Genomic DNA, 12,316 nt, shown 5'->3' on the forward strand with positions numbered 1-12,316 from the left:
ACATTCTCGTTCTCCAAAGTGAAGGCTGGGTGAAATTAATACAAAATATAGTTAAGAAGTTCCCGCATGTCCAAGAGGGATATCGCAATTATGAAACAAAGATATATTAAAATGTTTGTTTTACCTACCCGTGATAAGTAGCTTGCATTAAGGCTGTCCATCCATGTACACCATCTTGCTTGTCAATATCAGAGTTCCTCTCACTCAGGAGTTGCACAAGGTCTAGTTGACCTGTCATGGCAGCAATCATTAATGGAGAAGCACCATCTGCATTAGTGACATTGGCCTGAAATTCATCTTCATCAAGAATCTCCTTCACCAACTGATAGCTTCCTATTTGCAAAATCAATCAAAATCAGGAGAATCATTCTTTTTGTATTTTATTTAGAAAGGAACTGTAATGTAGGCACAATGTACTGTACTTGCATAGCAACACAATCCAAAATCAATCCTAAATCACTTCACACGTTTGAACATATTGGTTGAAATGAGTAAAAGTAGCAACGGCAAATCAATAGGAGAGATGGCCAAAATTTTGATGAGGAGGGAGAAACATAGAAGTAGAGGACAGAAAAAAGAACTTTTGCATAGATACAAAGGAAGTTCAGAGTAAGGGTGTCCATCATGGCAGCTGAAAGATCTACAAAGATGACGAGACGAAAGAATGGATGGGGTACAAAGAGACTTGTTGAGGAACCACAAACATCTAGAAACATGAGTTTCAATGTATACGCTGACAAGGCTTGCCTATGTTTGCTCCATGTCATGTAATTTTTACCTTTTTCAGATGAAAAAACAACTAGTTTTGGAAGTTGTTTTTGAATATACTCTTTCCCATCCCTCAAAATAGCATTCCAGATAATAACATTTCTTTTATTCTCAGGAAATGATCGTTGCTGGAGAATCCAGCATTTATCATTTGGTCAAAATGATCCTCAAAAGGGTCATGGTGGGCCACATTTCTTGAAATGCTGCAGAGTTATTGTGACGGTACTCCCAGTGGTTAGCTGGGGAGGTCAATTTCCATTCTGCAATAATGAGTGAATAGTGAGTTAATTACGTCAGAAAAGTGTCCTACTCTGAAGTGGTCTTCTTGCCATGTACTTGTTGCTCTTGTCCTTCTTGGTCTAAGAAATCAGGGGTTTCTTGAAAATGTTGCTGCCCATCTTGGAAATCATATACACTGACTCCATCAAGTGCGGCAGAGGTGGAAAGACTAAAAAGGTTTTAAAAGATGGTAAACAGGATGCTAATCCACAAGGCTGTTTTGTCCTCAATTGTGTGGAGCTTCATTAAGTATCGCCAGAGCTGCATTCATCAAAGGAAGGAGAAAGAACTCTAAAAGTCCTGTATTATGTCGTCTTCTGGATGGTGGGCAAGCTCTTACAAGTCAGAGTGGGTGAGTCACTTTCTCAACAATACCCAGCCACAGTATTTACATGGCTGCTCCAGTTAAGTTGTGAATGGAGGATCCCCATCACCACATGCCCAGAGAGACCAAGATGGATCATCTATTCAGCATTTTGTTGCTGAAACAAATTACTAATAATTGCTTCTTGTTTTTTACAATAAATGCTGGGTTCCATCATAATTAAGGGTGGGTACGACTATCAAACATCCTCCATACAACGTTCAATGAATTCATTCATCGTTCAACATTCGATTGACTGTGTGTGGTTTGGCTATAGAGCTTTGATCTGAACCATTCGTTGTGGGAGCACTTGACTCAGTGGCATGATGTTTCTGCAGTTTAGCATGCATGCAATCATGTAGTAGCTTCATTAGGTTAGCATCTCTTCTGAAGCATACTTGGTGCTGCTCCTGGTATGCTCTTAAAATCCTCATTGTACCAGAGTTGGTCCCCTACCTTGATAGTAATAGTAGCATGAGGACATGCCAGGCTGAGGTTATAGGTTATGGTGGAATATATTTCTGCTTTGCTGGTGACCCACAGTATCTCTTCAAAAGCCAACTCCGAATGGCTTGAACGGACTGCAGTATTTCCCTTTTGGTATGGTGGTCATATCACAATGTGATGGAAGATATCTTCATAGTTAATTCAGAACTTCATCTCCATAAGTACTATGCAGCAGCCACTCCGACAATATCCCATGGATCTAAGACAGATAGATTTGGGAGGACAAGCTCGAGAGAGCATTTTCCTCCCTGATAGTTCTCTCATCATCTGGTTTAAGCATACTTGTTGAACTTAGAGAGGTAGAAACGCCGTTGATGATTAAAATGGATGCTCAGCATACACCTTCGGCAAGAAACACTTTTTCCAATGACCTACAACAACTCGTGCCAAATTCACCAAGAATTATCACAATATTGAGACAGTCACAACCAAGTCATGTAGCTGGTTAAGCAACCAGAATGCCTGATACTTGCCTACCCAAGAGAAAGCTCCATGGAAACTTCAAGAGTGCTAAAACAGGTATTACACGGGCAATCTTAAAACTTCACTTGAATTTTTGATAACATCAAATAGGCCATGACAGTCACGACATCCATCTGAGTAACAAAGATGGTGGTATGTTCAGGTTTAGAACTGTTAAGAAGGATGTACAGTAATAGCACATTACAGTCATACTTAAGAGAATTTATTTCATGGACTTGAGCCACTTCTGTACTGTGCAGGGCGGAAACCTGATTTAAAAAGAATTCAGCATGATAGGAATGACAGATTTGGGAAGCACTAGCACTTTCAAGGACTTCAGAGAAATACAGAAGGTTGAAGATGGATTTTTTGATGCTCAATGAGAAGACATAAAATTCGAAAGGAACGGGTGTTCGATTGGAGGAAAACTTTAACATATTAGTTAACATAGGCGAAAGGGAAAGAAAGTCGGGCAGTCAGGAATTTAAAAGAAATAACACTGAAAACAGATAGTCAAGTAGTAAGGATAAAGTCAGGATATGTGGAGATATAGGAAAGAAACTACACAGAGATGTCACCAGAGCTAGCACTGACAGACAGGGGAGGTAACTTTAGCATGACGAGTTAGGAAAAGAGACAAGAAAGAGAACGTGTCTTTCCTGGATGACATTGGAATGGAGAGCCATTCTGGTAGTGAACAAAATGACCTAACAAGGCTTTATGTGGGCCATCAATAAACGGCTAAAAACAACTGTGCTTAAGTACACCTAGGAAAATGATCAGTGTGAGGGAATTTCAATTGTACTTTGACCTGAAAAGAGAGTTGACACTGTTTCTACGCAGATCAATAACTGCAGTGAATGGATGATCAAAGATAAATAGCGAGAGTGTGCTACTGTTACAAGTAGGATACTTTTTGTTTTAAATCCCTTAGAAAGAGATACAGACATTATGAGAATGGTATGCAATACTGACCTCGATTGTAATCATGTCAACAGATGATCTTTCTGAGAGAGCATGGTTCAATAAGATGCCATAAATATTTAATATAGAAGGATTTATGGGGGGAAAAAAAACAGAGGGCAAGGTGCCAAATCACAGAAGGGGAGAGAGAGCACAAGAGACAAACTTCAGTAACTTGCCTTAACGATATATGTCACTGTCATCTCAGACCAACTCAGAAATTGAACCAGTGTTAGGTTCCCCCAACTGCTATAGGTTTCACCATCAGTTTAGTTCACGTTTTCAAATGAACACAGCTTTAAGTCCCACATTAGGAACTTGAACACCTAATCAGAGGTCACATTTTAAATAATGAGGGAGTATTGCATACAGTTGCAATCATATGGATGAGATATTAAACCAAGATCACATCTATTATTTCCCGCAAATGCAAAAACTCCTACAGGACTAGTTGATATATTAGCCAATATTCACCTCACCATGACCATAACTATCTTAGTTATGTGAGCTCTTGTACTTCACAAATTGGCTGCTACATTGAAACAAAGTTTTAATTGGCTGTGATGTGCTTTGACACATCCTGAAGATGGGAAAGTAATAAAATAAATGCAGGTTCATTATTTCACATTACCAAAATCAATTTTCATACCCGTAATCTCAATTCCTGCATCAAGCCTCTCTCCCTTAATCCAGATTTGTAAAGTTACTGCAAAGAATCAACTCTAAAACCCTATACATAAAATCAAATCATCCAGAACATTACAACTCATTCTCATCTGCATCTTCATAACCCCACCAGACATAGCTCTAGTACTCCTCTAGTCTCAGATGAGGACAAGTTCAACCCACTTTCAAATTGCGGTTTGGGTTTGAAACTTTCAGTTGAGTACTCTTCCCCGAACTATATATCTATTGTAATATGAACAATTCTTAAGCCACTATATCCTCACCCTTAGAACATTTTCATCAGCATCTCTGTCATTTCATTTCCATTGCTGCCTTTTAAAATCCCCCTTGGACTGTGTTTTTGCTGGCTTTCAAACCCCCACCTTTAAATTCTTCCACTGTGCCAACCAGCTTGGAATGCATATTGAGGGTTCTCTTTGCAGATGAAAAAGCAAATAAACTTCAAGTTGCCAGATGAACGGGTAGATAGTACTCATTAGCGATCCCCTGTTTATAATGCTTTTAAAGGCTGGCCTTAGGGAGTGCTGCCTGAATGGAAAGGATACAGTTGTGATAAAAATGTACTTTATTCGTAGTTTATCCGAAAGCTCAACTGTAATTTCATACAGTCCAACTCAATGTATTCTATACCCCTCCAATGAAGGCAAATGTAATGTGTTAGTGCTCACCTAGCTTTAATGCATGAAATATGTCTGGTCTCCTTTTCTCTTCATCTGAAACAAAGTAGAAACAGATCAGCAATAACACAGTCAACTTCAACTTTCCTGTGTCAATTGTGTCCTGATAATACACTCAATGCTGTGTGCACAAAACTTTATTTTCCAAATTAACTAACTGACTTAACATTTAAACATAGAAAAGTGAGATCTACAGAGTAATTAGTAAGGAAAGGCACAAAAGCCCAAACATAGGATGTGAAGAGTTCTATCAGTTAATCAGTTTTCTATAATGTTCTTTTGGATAATAAATTTGTGAAATAACATTTGATCTGGAAGAGTAATATTAAAAAAAAGTGCATGTAGTACTTTTCCATTGACTAACAAACTGGGAGCTTGGCGAGTGAGGGTGCCCTAGGGGTTACATCTTCCTTTACAAAAATCTAGTCCTGTCCATATTTAGTGAAACTTCTTGCTTAAGTAAAGGCACTAACCAATTTGAATACAGTGATGCTCTATTACCTGTAAGTTAATGTGATTGTGCTAAGATACGTGGCAGATCAGAAGATTGGATAGAAGACAATAAACAGCAAAGAATTATTAAAAGATTAATAAGAAAGGAAAAGTTGGAGTAGAAGACTGTTAGCTAAAATAAATCTGGGGAACCTGTAATGGAGGATAGAGAGATGGCAGACAAATTGAACACCTACTTTGCACTGGTCTTCATTAACGTGGATACAAGCTTTAATAGCTGAAATAGCTGCAAGTCAGGAATTGAAAGGGAGGAAGAAAAAGAAAGAAAATTACAACTACAGCAAACTTTTATGAACCAGCACCTATGGGACCAGAAGTATGGAAATTCATCAAATGTTCTGGTTGATCAAGAGATCTACATAATTGATGTAAAAAAAACACACTAAGTAATAGAAACATAAGCGCAAGGGATGTACACAACTCTCGCACTAGCAAAGCACAACTGTAAATTGTTGACACTGCAAGTTGATAAGTTTCTGGACCCTGATGAAATTCAACTTGGAGACTTTTAAAAAAAATAACTAGTTGCATAGTTGTGCTCCAGTGTCAATTTTACAGAACTCATTAGACTTAGTTAAGGTTCCTTTAGATTTAAAAAGTGAGGCAGAAAACAGGCAACTACAAGCTATTCAGCTTAATATTTGTCACAGGGAAAATGCTAGAAACTACTACTAAAAACTCCAAGTAATGGAGTACTTGGATAAGTTCAAGGTCATCATACAAGGCCAGCATAGTTTCATCGAAGAGAAATCATATTTATTTATTTTATTGGTGTTCTCTGAAGTAGTAATTTGTGTTGTCAATAAAAGGGGAACTAGTGGATGCATTGTACTTAGATTTCTAGAAGACATGTGACTCATCGAAGATTAATTCAGTAAATATAAGCTTATGGTGTAGAGGTAACATCCTAGTATGGATAGGAGATTGGGTGGCTAACAAAAAACAGTTGGAATAAATGAGTCTTTGTCAGGCCAGCAGCGTGCCACAGGCCCTGAGGCTTAACTCTTCACAATTTCCAAAAATGATTTCGCTGACGGGACTAAAGACATCGTCGACAAATTAGCTGATGACACAGATAGGAAGGAAACAGAGTTACGAAGAGGATATAAGGAGCCTACAAAGAAATACAGATAATTTAAGTGAATGGGCAACTATTTGGCAAATAGCATGTAATGTGGTAAAGTGTCTATTTTGGCAAAAAGCAGTAAAAAAGGTATATCTGACTGGTCAGAGATTGCAGATTTCTGAGATGCAGAGAAATCTGGCTGTCCTAAAACTTGAATTGTAGATTAGTATGCAGGTGCAGCAAGTAATGAGGAGAACTAATAGAACGTTACATTAATTGCAAGAGGAATTAAATGGAAAAGCAAGGAGGTTATGTGTCAGTTATATAGGGCATCAATGAGACCAGACTTACAGTACTAGATTGAAGGATGTTAATGAATGCATTGGTAGCAGTTCAGAGATTTACTAGATTAATGGAGAATTAACAGATTGCCTTGTGAGGATAGGCTAGGCCTGTACTCGGGTTAAGCCGAATCAGAAGTGTGTTAATTGAAACACAAAACCCCGAGGGGACTTGACCATATGAAAGTTTCCTCCTATGGACATTTAAAAATTAACGGGATGCCTATACAAAACAGATTTGAGGACACATTTTTCTTGTAGGGTTGAGCGTCTTTGGAATTCTGTTCCCAAAAGGGAGAATCTTTCTAAAAAAAACTGAAAGAGCAATGGATCTGGAAATCAGAAACAGTAACAGACATTGCTGGAAAAACTCAAGTCTAGCAGCATCTATGGAGGGAAATCACACTTAACGTTTTGAGTCCAGTGACCCTTCTTCAGTACTTCAGAGCATGGAAACAGACTCATCGGTCCAACCTGTCCATGCCAACCAAGTTGCGCAAACTAAATTAGTCCTACTTTCCTGCATTTGGCCATATCTCTCTAAACTTTACAATTCACGTACCTGTCCAAATGTCTTTTAATGTTGTAACTGTACCATTATCTATTACTTCCTCTGGCAGTTCTTTCCAAAAATGAACCAACCTCTGTAGAAAAAGACTGCCCCTTATGTCCTTTTTAAAACTCTTTCTCGGTTTAAAAATGTGTCCTCTAGTTTCTTCCTACCTGTGGAAAAGATATTTGCTATTCATTTAAAAATGGTACTCATGATTTTATGAATTTCTACAGTCACCACTCAACCACTTTCATTCCAGTGAAAGTCGTCCAAATCTATCCAACCTCTCCTTGTAACTCAGAACTACCTCCCCAAGTCCCCAGCATCATTCTGGTGAATCTTTTCTGCATCCTCTCCAATTTAATACAATTACCCTCCTAAAACAGGACAACCAGAACTGTAGACAGTATTCCAAAAGTGGACCCACCAACGCCCTGTACAACCTCAACTTGATAACCCAACTCTTATACTCAATGAGGAGTAGCGAAGGCAAGATTTTGTGCTAAGCATCCTCTTAACCACCCTCCCTACTTGTGATGTAACTTTCAAAGAATAATGCACCTAAACCCCTAGGTCTCTGTTCAACCACACCACCCAGAGCCCTACCGTTAACTGTATAAATTCTGCCCTTGTCATTTTACCAAAAAATGCAATATCTCAAGTTTATCCAATTTAAACACCACCTACAATTCCTCAGACTACTGGCTCAATTGATCAAGAGCCCTTTGTAATCTTAGATAACCTCCTTCACTGGTGACTATACCACAAATTTTGGAGTCATTCACAAATGTACTAACTATGCCTCCTGAATTCTCAACCAAATAACCCAAATTCTCCACTTTCGAATATTGCATACACTTCTAGTCAACACACTACCAGAAGGATGTGGATGCTCTGCAGAGGTTACAGAAAAGTTTACCAGGATGTTGCCTGGTACGGGGGATTTTCACGATGAAGGTAGGTTGGATAGACTGGGTTTGTTTTCACTGGATCGCAGGAGGTTGAGGGGCAACCTGGTAGAAATGTAAAAGATGTGAATGGCAAGGATAGAGTGGAAAGTATTAGTCTTTTACCATAGGATGGAGAGATCAATTGCTAAGGGACACAGGTTCAAGGAGTTTAAAAGAGGTATGAGGCAAGCATTTCACACAAAGGATGATGAATACTGCTACATCAGAGATTCACACGGATGATCCCTGGAATGGCAGGTCTAACATATGAGGAATGGCTGAGGATCCTGGGATTGTATTCATTGGAGTTTAGAAGATTAAGGGGAGACTTAATAGAGACGTACAAGATAATACATGGCTTGGAAAGGGTGGATGCTAGGAAATTGTTTCCGTTAGGCGAGGAGACTAGGACCCGTGGACACAGCCTCAGAATTAGAGGGGGTCAATTCAGAACAGAAATGCGGAGACATTTCTTCAGCCAGAGAGTGGTGGGCCTGTGGAATTCATTGCCACGGAGTGCAGTGGAGGCCAGGACGCTAAATGTCTTCAAGGCCGAAACTGATAATTCCTTGAGACAATAAGAATCTAAGGGCTACGGGGAGAACGCTGGTAAGTGGAGTTGAAATGCCCATCAGCCATGATTGAATGGCGGATTGGACTCAATGGGTTGAATGGCCTTACTTCCACTCCTATGTCTTATGGAATACCTGGAATGTGTTGCCAGAAGTGGTGATGGAAGTGGACACAATAGCAGCATTCAAAAACCACCTGGACAGATACATGAATAGGAAAGGGATAGAGGGATAAAGATCCTTTAAGTGAAGACAGTATGGAAGGGCAAAATGTGTCAATACAGGCTGGGAGGGCCAGTTCCTGTGCTGCATTGTTCTTTGTCCAAATTTAGGCAGAGGTAGATAGAGTCTTGATTATGGAGGGGATAGAAGATTGTGGAGAGTATGCAGGAGTGCAGAGTAGAAGTAAAAATTAGATCAGACATAGTCTGATTGAATGTTGGCTTAGTTTGGTTGCTAGTCACTTTGTGATCTATGTTACAGGAATCAACGATAAAGAATATTGGAATATCAAGACAAATGCCATTGTTTTTCTATGACACAGCATAAATCATCCTCTTGTATGGGCAAGTATGTATTCCAATTTGCATTTCAATTACAAAGCACCTAAACACTATGCCTGTACTAGATTTTGTGGGACCTGAACAGACCACCTTCTGATTCCAAGTGTTGAGAGTGTGGTGCTGGAAAAGCACAGCAGGTCAGACAACATCAGAGGAGAAGGCATAAGGCCTTCATTAGGAATGAGGCTTGTGGGTGGGGGCTGAGAGATAAATGGGAAGGTGTGGGTCTAGCGGAGGAGAAGGAGGGTGGAGCGGATTGATGGGAAAAATGATGGACAGGTCAAGAGGGCGGTGCAGAGTTGGAGGCCTGTCTTTCCTATGGGGCGGTATGGTGGCTCAGTGGCTAGCACTGTTGCCTCACAGCACCAGGGACCCAGGTTCAATTCCTGCCTCAGGTAACTGCCTGTTTGGAGTTTGCATGTTCTCCCTGTGTCTGCATGGGTTTCCTCCGGTTTCCTCTCATAGTCCAAAGATGTGCAGGTTAGGTAAATTGGCCATGCTAAATTGCCTGTAGCATTTGGGGAATTAGTCAGAGGGAAATGGTTCTGGGTGGGGTGATCTTCAGAGGGTCAGTGTGGACTTGTTGGGCTGAAGTGCCAGTTTCCACACTGTAGGGAATCAATCTATCTAGACACTTTTCTAGCGCCACACTGTCAACTGTGATCTCTAGTCCTCATTTTATCCTAGTTAACTCCAAGTTTTGCCAAATTCCGCTAGTGAAAACAAAAAGAATGAGGAACACGCATCAGGTACTTTCAGTTTTGAAAAAGACCACATATTGAACTCCAAACATCAATTCTGTTTTTCTATGATGGCGTTGGTAACTCTAGCGACTTGACTTTCCTGCAGATTTCCAGCATGCACTGATTGCTGCCATTCCCTTCTAACCCCTACCTGATTTGGGCCGAGTGGTGGTCTTGGAATCCAGGTAGTCTCTGATCTCCTTCTGCCTGCAGGAGCAGGCGATCTCGAAGGCGGTCATCCCACCCACGTTGGTCTGATTGGGGTCCGAGCCTCCCCCGACCAGCTGCTGGACCACGGCCAGCTCGCCGTTGAGGGCCGCCAGCATCAGGGCGCTCCAGCCGCCGGCGGGGCCGACAGGCACGGCTCCGGGGCGGGATGCCCCCCACTCCAGCAGCACCCTGACCAGCGGCTCGGCGCCATGTTGGGCGGCCACCATCAGAGGCGTCAAGGCGGGGGCGACGGGCGCGTGCTCCCGCTCCTGCCCCTGCCCCGCCCCCGCCAGCTGCTGGCCGCCCCCGCCCACGGCATCCGGGCACGCGCCGCTCTCCAGCAGGGCGAGCGCCAGGCCGACGTGGCCGCCGCGCGCCGCCGCCGTCAGCACGCTGGCGCCCAGCTTGTTGGCGGCGTTGGCGTCGGCGCCGTTCTCGAGCAGCACGCGCGCCACGCCGGGGTGCCCGAAGCGCGCCGCCTGCATAAGCGGCGTCCAGCCGTAGCGGTTGCGACTGTCCACCGAGGCGCCCTTCATCAGCAGGAACCGCACCAGGTGCTCGTGGCCGTGACCGGCCGCGAACTGCAGCGCCGAGTTGCCATCGTCGTCCGTGCAGTCGACGGGCACCTGCGGAGCCCTGAAGTCCGGGCCCGTCGTCTGATCGCCGCGCTCCGCCTCCTCTTTCTTCTTCTTCTCCTCATCCTCTTCGTCGTCTCCGTCTCGCGGTGCCGGCTCCAGCAGCCGCCTGGCGTTCTCGAAGTTTCCTTCTTCGCAGGCGCGGAACAGGAGCTGGTAGACCGGGGGGACCCCGCACTCCATTGCTGTACTTCTAAGGCCGAGGCGGCAACAGCGAAGGTGAGCTGCTCCTCACAGACGCGTCCCGGTCGCGGAGCAACGACATCGATTTGATAACTTTTGTTTTTCTCTCTGGTGGGAGTGGGTTGCAGGTTGGAATTTAAGAGAAACCCACGTGCACGTCGGAGCCGTCTTCCCCTTTACTGTAGTGACCAGATGACCAACTGAGGTTAGTCCTCCCGGTGCTGAACTCCAACGACGGGTGGGCACCGAAAACAGGGGCCCAGCCCACCTAACCGCCCCGCCTCCCCTCGATGATAGACATGACAATCGGCCAATCAGGCTCCTCCGCCTCACTTGTTTCTCCGCCTCTGTCTCGCGACCTCGTTTGAAAAGCCACGAAGCCACTCGTTTCGCGGCGAGGAGGACGGGGCATTGGTACCTAGCAACCGTTTCTACGGCGCTGGCAAGTGGGCGGTGCTGAAAGATGCTGCCGTGCTGCGTCACAATGGGATTCCCCAGGCTCTGCTTCTGTCTGTAGGAGCCCCGCGCTCATGCGCGTTCGCGAACCCAGCCGAAGTCACGCTGAACTCAATGATGGAGAGCTCAGCAGAGCAATCCACATGGTACTTGTGTGTGCAGTCGCTCCCAGATGAGGCTGGCGACCGTTTCACGTCCCCGAAGCATACGAGAGAAATGAACTAAGAATCCGACGAACAAACCAGATGGCCAAATCTAGCACAAAAATGGTGTTTCAGGATGAGGATCTGTAACCCAAGACTAAACGAGTGGTTTATTAGGCAGCAATGATGCCCGTACTATTGTATACTTCAGGCACTTGGGCAACCCACAGAGGGAAAAAAGTGAGGACTGCAGATGCTGGAGTACCAGAGTTGAAAAATGTGGTGTTGGAAAAACATAGCAGGCCAGGCAGCATCCGAGGAGCAGGAGAATCAGGAAGAAGGGCTTATGCCCGAGACGTCGATTCTCCCGCTCCTCGGATGCTGCCAAGCCTGCTATGTTTTTCGAGCACCACATTTTTCAACCCACAGAGGGCACCGTGAAGCAACAAAGAAGCAGGGCTCCTTGTATGATGGTAGTATCCCAACTTCTGAGTTAGGAGGCCTTGGTTCAAGTCCCATCTGCTCCAGGATGTTCAATAACATCTCTAAATGAGTCGATTAGCAAATACCTAGGGAGGCCTTAGTAAAACTAAGTTATAAATCACATAACGCCATGTGATAGTCCAGTACAGTAGTCTCCCTGTACATGCCTGGGATTCGTTCCAAGACCTTCCACAGAAG

General features: G+C 43.5%; 1 protein-coding gene across 3 annotated transcripts in view; it reads right to left on the bottom strand.

Annotated features, from left to right (window-relative positions):
- LOC132832274 (ankyrin repeat and SAM domain-containing protein 6-like) overlaps nt 1-11,311 on the bottom strand; it is a 53,791-nt gene extending 42,480 nt beyond the window's left edge. For 2 of the 3 annotated variants that reach the window (XM_060850126.1, XM_060850130.1), the window contains exons 1-3: nt 10,160-11,311; nt 4,699-4,743; nt 129-333 (exon numbers count right to left, since the gene is read on the bottom strand). In XM_060850126.1, coding sequence (XP_060706109.1) covers nt 129-333; nt 4,699-4,743; nt 10,160-11,036 — 1,127 coding nt within the window. In that variant the 5' untranslated portion in view covers nt 11,037-11,311. The remainder of the gene's footprint in view (nt 1-128; nt 334-4,698; nt 4,744-10,159) is intronic. The other variant, XM_060850129.1, reaches the window with a different exon arrangement.
- Nucleotides 11,312-12,316: the final 1,005 nt, after the last annotated feature.

Source organism: Hemiscyllium ocellatum, chromosome 34 (assembly GCF_020745735.1).
Source record: "Hemiscyllium ocellatum isolate sHemOce1 chromosome 34, sHemOce1.pat.X.cur, whole genome shotgun sequence".
NCBI lineage: Eukaryota > Metazoa > Chordata > Chondrichthyes > Orectolobiformes > Hemiscylliidae > Hemiscyllium > Hemiscyllium ocellatum.